Below are 12,698 nucleotides of genomic sequence, written 5' to 3' on the forward strand. Positions count from 1 at the left end.
AGCACCCTTGTGTGAATGAGGAAAAGGCACCCTTTCCAGGTGCACAGACTGGATCTAGCCTTATTAGCCCCTCCCGCATCCCAGCCAGGCACCCATGTGCAGTGCACACCCCATATAACTGTACAGGGCAGCCAGGCACAAGCTCTGCTAATCCCTGCCAGAAGCAGAGAAAGCTCGAACAGGCCTGTGGGGTCTGAACAGAGGAAACCTGTGCTTCGTGTCCCAGGCAGAGCCGAATGGGGCTGGGGCGGGTCCCTGGAAAGAAGTGGCGTCAGGCAGAAGGAGAGCCTTGTGCAGCCTCAGAATTTCCATAAGTGCCTGATGGGGGCAATAACTGAAGACCAGGTGGGGTGCAGCATCCCTGAGGATACTACGGGGGCCAGATGACAGCAATGACCAGATTGCCACCTCCCTGCCGATACACACTGCAACCTGGCACCTGTAAGCTTCTTGGAATTAATTAGTCAAAACCCCAGGGACATTTGGATTGGGGGAGAAACCTCAAAGAGACTGAGATTAAGTAGCTGCCACCCGGCCACGATGAGGACTCCAAATAAAAATTCAGTTGAGTTATAGAAAAAAAAGAAGTTTTTTTTTTTTTGCACATCAAAGGTATAAACAGATCTTCTTACCTGCTGTGCTCCACAAATATTTGTTGAACAAATACTTAATGTGTGTGACAGATGCCTGGTACTTCTCTGCGACCCCGATTTTTATTCTGCCCTGATTTAATTATCAGAGCATATTATCTCCCTGACTAGATTATCGTTTGCTTGAGAGCAGGGACCAGATTATTCTACTTCAGATCCTGCACACGTATATCCCATACAGAACTGTTCGTTGCCTGGGCATTCAGTGGAGTTACTATATAAATGCATGGAATTTTTCTTCAGGCTCCAGATCAAAAAGCTCCCCTCCTCCTGTTTTCCCCTCCCCTCCTCTCTCAACTTCTCAGATAGCATAAGAATTCCCAAAGCCTGGAGCAGAGCAGGAGGAGGAGGACTTTAACTCTGAACTCCGATGCTGCAGCCCAGCCTGATAAATGAGCCCCTTAGGATTTGAGACATGTCTGTCTCTGAAGATGGGTTCTGGCCTGTTCAGTGGCCGTGAACCTTGGCGTAGTCTGAGGTTTGGGGCGGGGAGGTCGGGCTCATCACAAGGGTCTGGCCACTTGAGGGCAGGGGGCACTAGGTTGCCTGTCCTGGGAGCCCCTGGAGATGTATGGGGCCGAGGACTTGGGCATCTTGGGTGCTCTTGAAGTCCCTCTCGGCTTGGGTACCCGCAATGACCCAGACCACCAGACCCCTGTCTGTAGCCTCTGCTCCAGCCTGCTTCCTAGCTGCCGCCGTCACGTGCCAAGGTTTTACTCTGGGTCCCTGGAGCGAAATTTACACATTCTGCCCATGCGGTTGGCCTTTGTAGACAGGGATTGTGTCTCTCGGCCTGTGTCGGTAAGTTATTCGCCATGCGTCTGTCCTTTCCCTGTGGCCAGAAGGTCAGCGCCTGCCAGCGGCTGGCCGCCTAGCTGTCTCCCCAGCTGGAGTCCCTGCCAGCTTCCAGGCCACACATTAAAGCCAGCTCTGCCGCTTACTAACTAGTATCCTTGAGTTTATTACCTAAACTGTGGTAACCACAGTGACCATCTTCCCCTGATCCTGCGTCTTCTGCTGTGGCTCACGCAGCGCCCGGCACTGACCGACTGCTCGCCGCCCCCACCAGACGAGGTTCTACCCTCCGTTTCCCAGTGCCCAGGACCGTCCCTGCCACGGAGTGGTGGCTCTGCCTCCCGCCCGTGCTCCTCTCCTCCCTCCCCTCCTCCTCCCCATAAGGCTCCGGCACGCACAATCCCGTCTTGGCCTTTTCTCCCTCTGAACGCCCCCTTCACTTGCTCCAGGGGATGAAAAACACCAGGCGGAGTTTACAGCATGCGAATCTTTTATTAAGCCCGGAGAGTCACTCCATCACCGGAGAAGGTACACTTATGTTCCAGACACCACGCGCCCCAGGGGCTGGGTGTGGCTGTCCAACCCAGCCCAGACCTTCTCCGTGCAAAAGGGGACATTCTGCTTTCTTCGCGGGGTGAGGGGATGGATCAGAGAATCACGGCCGGAGTTTCGGTTGACAGTTTGGATTGGGGACTTAAGGTGAGGTGGGAAGGAATCGGCATGGAATTTAGGTGAAAGGAAAGTTGAGTGTGACCCAAACTCTGCCGGCCGCAGTGGGGAGAGCCAAGCTTCTCCTGGCTACCAAGCTGACGACCCTCCACAGGAAGCCCAGTCCCCAGGCACGTGAAGCCACTTGAACGAATCCTCATCCCCTCCCTGCCCCCAGCCCCTCCGGCAGCATCTCCCACCCGCCTCTCACAAACAAAGCAGGCACTCAGAAGCAAACCCTACAGCTACGCAAGATTAAGTCCCCTCCCTCCCTGCCCGGGTGGGTGGGGAGAGCGGCGTGGGGCGCGGGGCTTAGCCCTGGTAGCCCAGCTCCTTGTACTTGGCAGCGATGTCCTTCCGGAACAGTTCCAGGGCCTTGGTCATGGCTCCCTGGGCGTCGGCACCAAAGTCCGCAGGGTGCCTGCTGTGCAGAACGTGGATGATGGCTTCCGAGATGAACTGCAAGGACAGGGGCAGAGGGGTACTGGTCACGGGCAGGACAAGCCAGGGGCCCGATGGGAATCAGCCTGAACTCATCTTCTCTTTATTCCAGGGTCGTTTATTGAGCACTTACTATATACCAGGCATGCTGCTGAGCGGCCCTCCATGGATTAACTCCTTTAATCCCCACAACCCTGTGAGACGGTTACAGATGGGGAAAGGGAGGCCCATCTTGGTACAGATGAGGAAAGGTCAGGCCGTGGAACCACGGTCGAGTGGCTAGGTGGGCTAGCTCACCAGCTACCCTCGGCTGTGCTCGGCTCGAGGACCCAACCTCGGAAAGGAAGGGAAATACTCCTACTCCATGGTTTCATCCAGGATTTGGCACTCCGAAAATCTAGAAAGAAACTCTTTCCATTTGTGTGTATTTAAGTTTTGCATTTAATGGCTTAGGATGGTGATTTCTTTAAATAGCCTTTTGGGGGTTTGGGCAGGGGGTCAGAACATCATATTTTCTGTGCCAAGCACAGAGCTGGTACTCAGAAGTATAGGTGGGAGGGAAGGAGAGGAGGGAAGAGGAAAGGGATCAGGCCTACAACTCAGCCCCAGGACCGACTGTATCTAACACCAGCCTCACCTTCACCGTTGGCTTTACCATCTACAATGTCGTTACCAGGAAAATGGACAGGCACCTCTACGGCACAGGGCTGCTTTAGAGACTGAAAGATCTTGTGTCTGTAGGAAGTTACTGTGCTTTTTCAACAGTTCAGAAAGATTTGGTGCCAATCACTACCCTGGCCTGTGGTCAAAGGGTGTCATTTTACAGAGACCCACACTGAGGTCACGTAGCAAGTGGACTCAGGGGATCGTGGACAAATGACAGCCAGGGCCAGGGACAGAGACAGAGAGGGCACCGCGGTCGGGTTTGCCCATTTTCTCCGGCGCCCGGGGCGCAAGTGGCCAAAAGCAGGGTGGGGTTGGGTGAGGCGGGGGAGCGTGTACTGAGGGCGGCCTGAGAAGCACAAATGTCCACGTCTAGTAAACCCTGCTTGGCTCAGAAACAGGGACAGCTCCACAAACACCTGCCGCTGGGCATAGCTTTGGACATGTGTTTAATTCCCTTTTAATGCCATAAACACAACGAAACGAGGCTGGGGGAGGGACTGACGTCAGCAAACCCTGCCCATGGAGAACTTAGAGACCCAAGTTCCAGGCCCAGCTCCCTGACCTCCATGTGTGACCTCACCTGTAAACTAGGGGCTCGTGAGCCCATTAGGTCCCTCCACTCAGTTTTCCTGAGTCAACGGCAGAGCCACAAATACTTAGAAAATTGTTGGCCTGGGGCAGCTGGAAGATCGAGTAAAGATGGTTGCTTTCAGCACCCAGTGCCCTCTGTGCCCCCTCACCCACAGGTGAGAAGGAGATATTTCTTAGGAAGAACACAGACGAAGGTTCCATGGTGAGGGAAAGAGCAGACATGGGGCTCTGTCTTAATTCTTTGGCAGGGATTATGCAGTAAATCAAACCTGTTTTAAATAGACCTGGGTTCTAGTCTGCTAGCTGGTGGTGCTACCTTGGCTATATCATTTTCCCTCTCTGAGATGGGCTGCTCATGCCTAGAGAAGGGATCTATCATTCAAGTTGTGTTGTGAACACCTCCCCATGCCACTGGGGTTCAGACAGAGGAGGAGCCAGGGTCTGCCCTTGAGGAGCTCGTGTCCCAGCCAGGAGACAGCTGGGTAAAGAGACAAATTACAGTACAGCCGGGCAGGCGCCATGGCAGCGGTGAGGATAAATGCCTTCGCAGCAGAGGGCTGGCAGAGAGAGCAGCTGACTGCCTCATGGGCCAGGACAGAGGCGGTGGCTTCTGAGCTGGGCCTCGGAGGATGAACAGGGATTTGCCAAGAGAAGAAGGGGAGGGCAGGGACCACCGCTCGTGCAGAATCTCAGAGGCAGGACCCACTCCTCATGTCTGAGGTGCTGATATGGGCAGGCAGGATTGTTTGTGTGTGACTTGGGGAGCAGGTGGGGGTGCAGGGTGGTGAGGCTGAAGAGGACGGTGGTGGTGGTTGTTCATGGGAAATGCTGTGCCACAAGCGATTAAGAGCTTGGGTTCCAGAGTACCATAGATCAGATTGTACCTCCTGGCTTATAAGCTGGGTGACCTGGGCCAGGCTACTTAACCTCTCTGAGGCTTCAGTTTCCAAATCAGTAAAATGGGGATGAGAAAAGTACCCACCTGGGGAAGAGAATGCTAACTGCCTGCGCAATGTCCATTTCCTCCTTCTTCCTTGTAAGAGAACACTAGCTGTATTTGGAGTGGTAATAGGCTACATTTCCCAGCTTTCCATGCAGATAGATGTGGTCTTGTAACTAACTTCTGGCCAATGAAATGTAAAAAACATTGTTGGATGAGATTTCCAGGGCTCCTTAAAAGGAGACTTCCTCTCTTCCTCTTGCTCTGTTTGGAATATGGACCAGACAGCTGGAGCTCCAGCAGCTATCTTGGACCACGAGTCAACTTTGAGGTTGGAGACCACATGCCAAAGATGGCAACACAGAAAGAACCTGCATCCCTGGTGACTCCCTGGTATGGGGCTCCCATACCAGCTCTGGGCTCCCTACCTCTGAACTTCTTTTATGTGAGAGGGAAAGAAAACACTGAATGCAATGCCTAAGTTCATGGGGAAATCGTGAGAAGTCCATGCAGTGACCCAGGCAAATAGCTTATCGTGGCCCATCCTAACTGGGAGCTATCATAATTAACCTTACCTTCACTGCTACACCAACCTGTAGACATAGGACTCAAAGCTCAGGCTCTCCCCAGCCCACCCAACTTCTCAGCCCATCACGGGGGGTTCAAACCAATTGCTTATGCCTCTGACACCTGAGGCTTTCTCTCTTCATCTGTAAAGATGTAGGAACTCATAATTCCCACTCTGAATTGAGCCCCAGTTGCTGAGCTCCTGTCAACGAGACCTGTATGTCTCCGACTCCCAGTGTCACAGGGATTAGGAGCCGGGGTTCTGGAGGAATAGAGACCTAGTCTGAATCCTGGTTCTGCCATTTGCTGCTTCTGTGACCAGGGACAAGCGACTTAACCTTTCTGTGCCTCAGTTTCCTCATCTGTCGAATGGGTGTGATAATGGTACCTACCCGTGGAGAGAATGCAAGTTGCGCATCCCATATCCACTTCCTCCTTGGTAACAAGATACTAATTTGGGGGAGAAATATGTTGACTCTCAATGACCCAGGAGGAAGGCAAAGTGGGTGGCAGCCCACTTTACAGATGAGGAAACGGGGGAACAGAGAGGAACGACATAGGTCACCCAGCAAGTTAGTGGCTGAGCTGGGACTTGAACCCAAATCTCATGCCCTTGAGGCCTCTCCTTCCATCCTCCCAGCCTGCCCCGTCCCTGCCACCCACCTCCAGGTACTTGATGGGGATCTTGTGCTTGGTAGCATGCGACTGGGCCAGGGGCTTCAGCTCCGCCTCATGATGCCCCTTCTTCTTGAGGATGGCCCCCAGGGCGGTGAGCACAGTGACACCATGCTTCTTCAGGTCCTCTGAGGCCTTCATCTCAGCCTCTGTCTTCAGGTGCTTGAACCTATCAAATTTCTCCAGGGTCTCGGGGTGATGCTTAAAGAGCCTGTGGGCACAAGGAGGGCTAGAGTCAGAGGCAGGGGTCTGGAGGTGGCCAGACCCGAGTTCAAGCCCAAGCTCTCCCAGTTCCCAGCTATGCGACCTTGGGCGAGTCACTTCACCTCTCTGTGCCTCAGTCTCCTCATCCAAGGAGTGGAGATCACAAGTCCCTCCCTATAGAAGCGTGAGGATTAAATGAGATAGTATATGCTGATGCAAGAAGTGTATAAATGCTTGCTATTATTAAATATTTTTATCATCATCTTCTTCTTCACTGTTACAGTGAAAGGCAGGAAAGAAAGGCATCTCTGCGTTGCACCTGGCTTCACCCCCATTTCCTCTAAGTTGTTGGGAGCATAGATGACTAAATGACGTCACAGTGGAGCAGGGAAAAGGGGGAGCACCGGGGCCAAAGGACCCGGATTTCTTGAGCACCCGCTGTGTGCCAGGCCCGTGCTAGGCTCTGCACTTGTGCCTCCCTTTAGGGACATATTATTCCCACTTTACAGATGAGAGAACAGAGGCTAAGAAATGTGAAGGCCTAGCTCAGTATCACACGGCCGGGGTGCAGAAGAGCCACACTGAAATCAGGTCTGAGTGACTCAAAAAGTAGCCCATGCAGGGGGGACCATCTCTGCAGCTTCCTGCCTGGGGAATCGCCCTTTGGCTTCTTAAATACATCTGGCTCCAGGAGACTCACTGCTACCTGTGAGAGCCGTTCCAGTCTGAGCTCAGAAACCTCAGAAAGCTCTTGCTTATTTTGCTCTGACTCCCTGCACCTCCCTGGCCCGTCACAGTACCGAGGATGAGGGTCCCTGGTGGGAGCCACCGCTAAAGACCAGGTCCCAGTGAGCTGGCCACAGTGAGCTGAGCAGCCACCTGTCGCCTTGGACCTCAGCCTTTCCTGCTGCGGAAAGGTGGAGGTTAGTTAAAGGGAGTCATACCTGCCACCTGGGCACGAGTGCTTTTCCCCATTTCACTCGTGGGCAAACGGAAGACCACAGAGGTAGGTGACTTGCCCAGGGTCACATGTCTGGTCAGTGGCAGAGCCCAGACACAAACCCACATGAATGGTTCCATAACTCACGCTCTCTCCCTTGTGTCGCACCCTGAAACCTCTGCAGGAGTGGCCCTGTCTGCCCTGACCCCCGCTTCTTCTGTCTAACGGCTTCAGTTCTTTTAAAGGTTCCTCTTTTGTAGCTTCCTGGCTTTGCGACACGCTTAAACCTAACTGTGAACACACATACTCACAGGCGCGTGCACACACACGCACATGCATGCGCGACATAGCACGGACGGGAAGCGCCTGCTTTCCCAGGGGGCGTAGCCCTCCCACTCCCCCAGAACACCCACGGTTATCTACAGCCATGCCCAAGGTCACCACCTCATCTGGAGCCCCGGCCAAACATTGTACATCACTGACAGCTCATCCCTGGCACCTTTCACGCCAGGGTCCCTGAGCTCCTATTATTATCTGGTGACAATGATCCTTGAACTCCTGCCTGACAGATGCAAGACCCAGAACCCACAGGCGAAGGCCTGAGGTCGGGACACTGGAGGAAGACTGTCTGGGGCAGAAGAGGGCCAAGGACCTGGGACTCAAGGGCGGCCAAGGATCTCAAACATTTTGCAAGTTCCCTGGATGTCTGGGAGAAAGACTTCGGCGCTGAGAATTACGGAAGCTGAGTTCTGGCCCCAGCTCTGCCTCTGACGTGCTGTGTGACATTGAAGAAGTCACTCAGTTTCTCTGGGTCTTGGCGTAACTATCTGTAAACCAAAAGGGTTGGTCTAGCTGATTTCTCAGCCTCCAAGTTCTAAGGCTTGACCCCCACCTCAACCTCCACTCTCGGCACCCGCAAGCCAGAGAGAGAGCCCGGTTTGCTTTAAACAGGGCAGAAAAATTGGGCTCAGGAGCGCCCACCAGATCATCCTGGCACCACACAGCCTCCTCCCTCCCTTGGCCCCAAGTCCTGCGGCTGGGAGCCCCCAGGGCAGCCACAGGAGGCCACACCTGGATGCTTGTGACAGCAATTACCCAGAAAATGAGGCCCCGGAAGGCCCTCGCCCTGTAGAAATGGGTGGAGGGCTTGTCTCCAGTGTTTCAGAGAAGTCCTCACTTGCCTTGTGTTTTCCTCCTCGATGCTATCATCAACCTGCCTAGCTTATCACAGGTCTGCTGGCAAGTCAGAGGGAAAGGAGGCCACTTCCCAGCTGTTCTCTGAGCTGAGGCCCAATCTGACACCCACACGGAAGCCCGAGGACTCTCCCAGGCCTGCACAAATCCTTCTCTGCTCTAGAACCAAAGGACCAGATGAGGACGGGAACTCATCTCTAGTGGGTCAAGCTTGTGGGACAATGTAGCCTAGGGGTCGAGAGCAGGCGTACTGATCCAAGTTGCCTGGATTTGAATTCCAGCTGTGGGACTTTGGGCAAGTTACTTAACCTCTTTGTTAAATGTGGTGATCATAATAATATCTACCTCATAAGGTTGTTGTGAGGCTTAAATGAGTAAATATTTGTGAAACACTTAACACAGGGCCTAGAAATCACTGTGTACTATATATATAAATATTTGCTGTCCTCTTTACCATCTCTAGCACCATTATCACCATCACCATCATTTCTTCCATCATCATCACCATCTCCCTCCTCCTCCTCCTCCATCATCATCACAATCTCCCTCATCCCCATCCTCCTCATCATCCCCATCTCCCTCCTCCTCCTCCTCCATCATCATCACCATCTCCATCATCATCGTTAGGATTGGGAATTTTTGGTTCTGTCTGTAGCTACCATTGGTTGGCTGGGACTCTTGGGCCGTGTTTCCTCCTGGCGACATGAGACGTATTGGCCACCATCAGTGGCTTTCAAACTTTCCATGGCCTCAAAATCCTTTATTTTTTCAAATGCAAAAAAGATTAAAGCAGAAAAGATTAGGGGAAAAGAAGGAAAGGCAGGGGCCTGAAGCCCTCTCAGCAGCCTCCACCCTCCTGAAGCCCCCCTTTCCTGGAGCCAGACTCTCCAACTGACCTTCCAGCTATCATGTTCTAGAACATAATGGTCACATACTTGCTTTGAAGCCCTCAGTGTTTTATTAACAGACTCAGCTGAACAGAATTTGTCCTCTTTTATCATCAGAGGAGTGGGATAAATGACCTTTTCAAGATGAGTAAGAAAGCCCAGGTTCAGCATCTGGAACAGAACCAAAAGGTCAGCTCTTAAAGGGGCACTTTCAGCCTAGGAGTTAGCAGCCCCTTCTCCTTGTCTCCATATCCCAAACACTAAGAGGGCAGAACCAGTTGGCGTGGTTTCTGCATGTCCTACAACCTAAGACGTGACAGGCTGTTGGGCTCTCTGGGGCCTGCCAGGGGCCAGCAGTCTCCAGCATCATGTCTTGTCCCTGGCACCTAGCCCCAGGCAGTTCTCTCTGATCCATCCTGGGAAAGGAGGAGATGTTTCCCCATGACACAATACCCCAAGTCTCCTTCAAGACATCCAAGTCACTGACTTAGGGCTGGCAGACCCCAGATCACCTGGGAAAGACTCCTGTTCTGCTACCCGGCCTCCTCTCCAAAAGTAAGGTAGGATCATGGACTCAGAGAATGCCAGGGCATGAGAGCAGGCAGGGATCTCAGAGACAGTGGCAGGCAATCCCTCCTCTCAGCAAATAGGGAAATGGGACCCAGAGAGGACTAGCGACTTGTCCAAGGTCACACAGCAAAAGGATGGCTGAGGAGTTGATGTCAACTTTGGGGGAGACTTTTGTCCACTCAGTCAGGACCTGTTGCAGCCCAAGTAGCCAACTGACAGAGAAACAAGAGGAGAAAGACATAAAGGAACACCCCAAGATGCCAGTTAGATTCAACAGAGAACTTGACTATCCTCTCTCAAGTGTTTCTGGCATGGACAATTAAGGGCTCTAACTCCAGATAATAGGACTTATAGGACTGGGCATTCTCCCCAGAATTGGGAGCTGGAGATGGGTGAAGCCTGAGGGAGGCTGAAAGGGCATCTAAGTGGGAGAGGATAACCTACTCTGGCTCATAAAGAAGGAGAAATTCATCTGTAAATTAAAGTGTGAAAGACAATCCATTCACTGGTGGTAACTGGAGCCCACCTTCTCCCACGTGCAGAAATATTGATGTACATACATCCCATTAGGCTTTTGACCTGTGCTGCCCAGAGCATGAGAAAGGGCCAGGAGGAGGGGAGAGCCTATCACCATTTGGGGAGGAAGGCAACTGCGACATGAGATTCTATTTACAAGCCACAAGCCATTTTCTACTTAAAAAACTCAGAATTTTGTGGGGGGTTTTGTTTGTTTATTCAGGAACCCCTTGCTACAGAAGGCAAGATGTACTTGGAGACTATTCTGAGCCCTCGAATTCAAGACATACTCAACATCAAAAGTCACTGATGGGTCTCTGTCTTCTGTTTACTAATTATAGTTCTTTAAAGGGCCCAAGTCTAAGCTTCATCTATAATAGTTATTAACATCTTCTGGGACTCACTCTATGCCAGGCATTATGCTGGGCCCCCTACATGCATCATCTTATTTAATTCTTATTTCCACTCTATAACGTATATATTAGGATTTCCACCCATTTTATTGGAGAAGAAATTGAGGCTCAGAGAAGTAGTGTACCTTCTTAAAGGTCACACAGCTGCTCGGTGGCAAAGCCAGCTCTAGAACTACATATCTCATGTTGAAAGCCATGTCTTAGCCTTGACATTTTACAGAATTTAACGGACTTGTGACTCTGGGGTCATCCTTCCCTTCTCAGGTCCTTTCTGTCCTCATCCATTAGGTGAGGTGAAACAGATCTCTCAGATTTTTCTTGTTAATTCTGCCTATAATTCTAGGATACCACTTAGTGGGCTCTAGGCGTCCAGGATTTGATTGTCAAGCTCCTTCCAGCTGCTGGCATAGGTGTGAGATGGATCCTCTTTCCTTTCCTGACTCCAATCTCTGACACATAAAGGCAAAAGAGAACCAAATAAAGGTTTTAACAAAGCCAACTAACGCGGCCAGCTGGTCAACCCCGGGCAACCGTTCCACCTTGCAGGCAAACATTCTCGATCTTTGGGAAGGCAGTAGGTGATAGGGGCAATGGAATTTCTTCCTTTTACCTGATGAGGATGTCCTGCCCATGGCCTGCGATATCAGCCTCCACCTTCGCCCAGACGTGCAGAACCAACTGCCATTCTCCCTCGCTGAGCACCATGGCAGAGTCTGAAGAAGAGAAGAAGAGCGAGAGTGTGCTGACCGGGTGTCCTGGCTCCGACAGCTGGGGTTTGAGGCTGCCTGGCCCTAAAGGGTTTTTATACCTTCCCGGATGCTTGACAGAGATCACTTGACAGCTCGCTCACTCTCTCTCCCCCCCCCCTCCTTGCACCTCCCCCCCTTCATGCAGGGGTCTAATCTTTTCATTTCTGTAGCCCTCACATGGGAGCTATTTTGAGGCAGATGCCATGTGGGGTGGTAGGACAACTCAGGCCTCAGGTTGGCAGGGGAGGAGCTGTGTATGTGGAAAGAGTGGGGAGGAGGTTGGATCACTGTCTGGACTCTTGGAGGCCAACAGAAAGGGCATGACCAAGGCTGATGCCAATGGCCTGAAACCCAACTCCCCCTGCTGTCAGCCACCCCAAGGGGACCTGTCATGTTTATTAGCCAGGGCAGCGGTCACCCTGGCTGGCCCTGGGACTGTCCTGGCCTTTAGCAGTCACTCTGTCCACCTTCTTCCCACTTTGCCAGGATGCCCTCACCCATCAGGGCGGTGGGAAGGGGCTAGATGGTTTCCTGCTTATAGCTGGGTGGACCCAGGCGGATCCATAACCTCTTGGAGTCTGCATTTTCCCACTCCACCCAGAAAACTCCTGACTTCATGGTCTTGCTCACATATTTCTCTCTGAAATTTTTGCTGGATATACCCCTCAAGGTCCAATTCACTGCTTGCCCTTTCCATTTATTTGTATGTGTTCCTGTTGTGCTGCTTACCTCGTTGCATCATATTTCTTTGTTTCCATGCTGACCCCTCCGTCAGTATCACAGCAGCCAATACTCACAGAGACTTTGTTGGGTGCCACACCCTCTTCCAAGCACTTTACATTTGGTAACTCGTTTAGTCCCCCAACAGCCCTATATGATAAATCCGGGCATTACCACCATCTCATGGAGGGAAGTTAGGGAAATCTGTCATGGTTGCACAGCCAGTTGATGGAAGAGTTGGGATTTGAACCCAGGAGTTCAGGCCCCCAAATCCATGCTCCTGAACACCCTACTGTGATTCTCACATGGTCAAAGGCTTTGTTTTATTCATCTGTGTATTTCTTGGACCTTGCACAGTGCTGTGTACCAAATTTGAACTGAATAAATGTTCATTGAATAAAAAGATGGCTGGCCTTGCAAGGAAGGCAAGTGGAGGATGATCGGCCTTTATCTTATCTCCATCCATCATCCA

At 52.0% G+C, this 12,698-nt stretch overlaps 1 protein-coding gene across 1 annotated transcript; it reads right to left on the minus strand.

Moving 5' to 3' along the window:
- Positions 1-1,917: 1,917 nt before the first annotated feature.
- On the minus strand, positions 1,918-11,692 carry MB (myoglobin). Its single transcript, XM_059080797.2, has 3 exons — positions 11,368-11,692; positions 6,022-6,244; positions 1,918-2,612 (listed from the first exon to the last, which is right to left on the minus strand). Exons 1-3 carry the CDS (start codon positions 11,460-11,462, stop codon positions 2,466-2,468), a joined length of 465 nt encoding a protein of 154 aa, XP_058936780.1. The 5' UTR covers positions 11,463-11,692; the 3' UTR covers positions 1,918-2,465.
- Positions 11,693-12,698: the final 1,006 nt, after the last annotated feature.

This window comes from Kogia breviceps, chromosome 12 (assembly GCF_026419965.1).
Source record: "Kogia breviceps isolate mKogBre1 chromosome 12, mKogBre1 haplotype 1, whole genome shotgun sequence".
Taxonomy (NCBI): Eukaryota; Metazoa; Chordata; class Mammalia; order Artiodactyla; family Physeteridae; genus Kogia; species Kogia breviceps.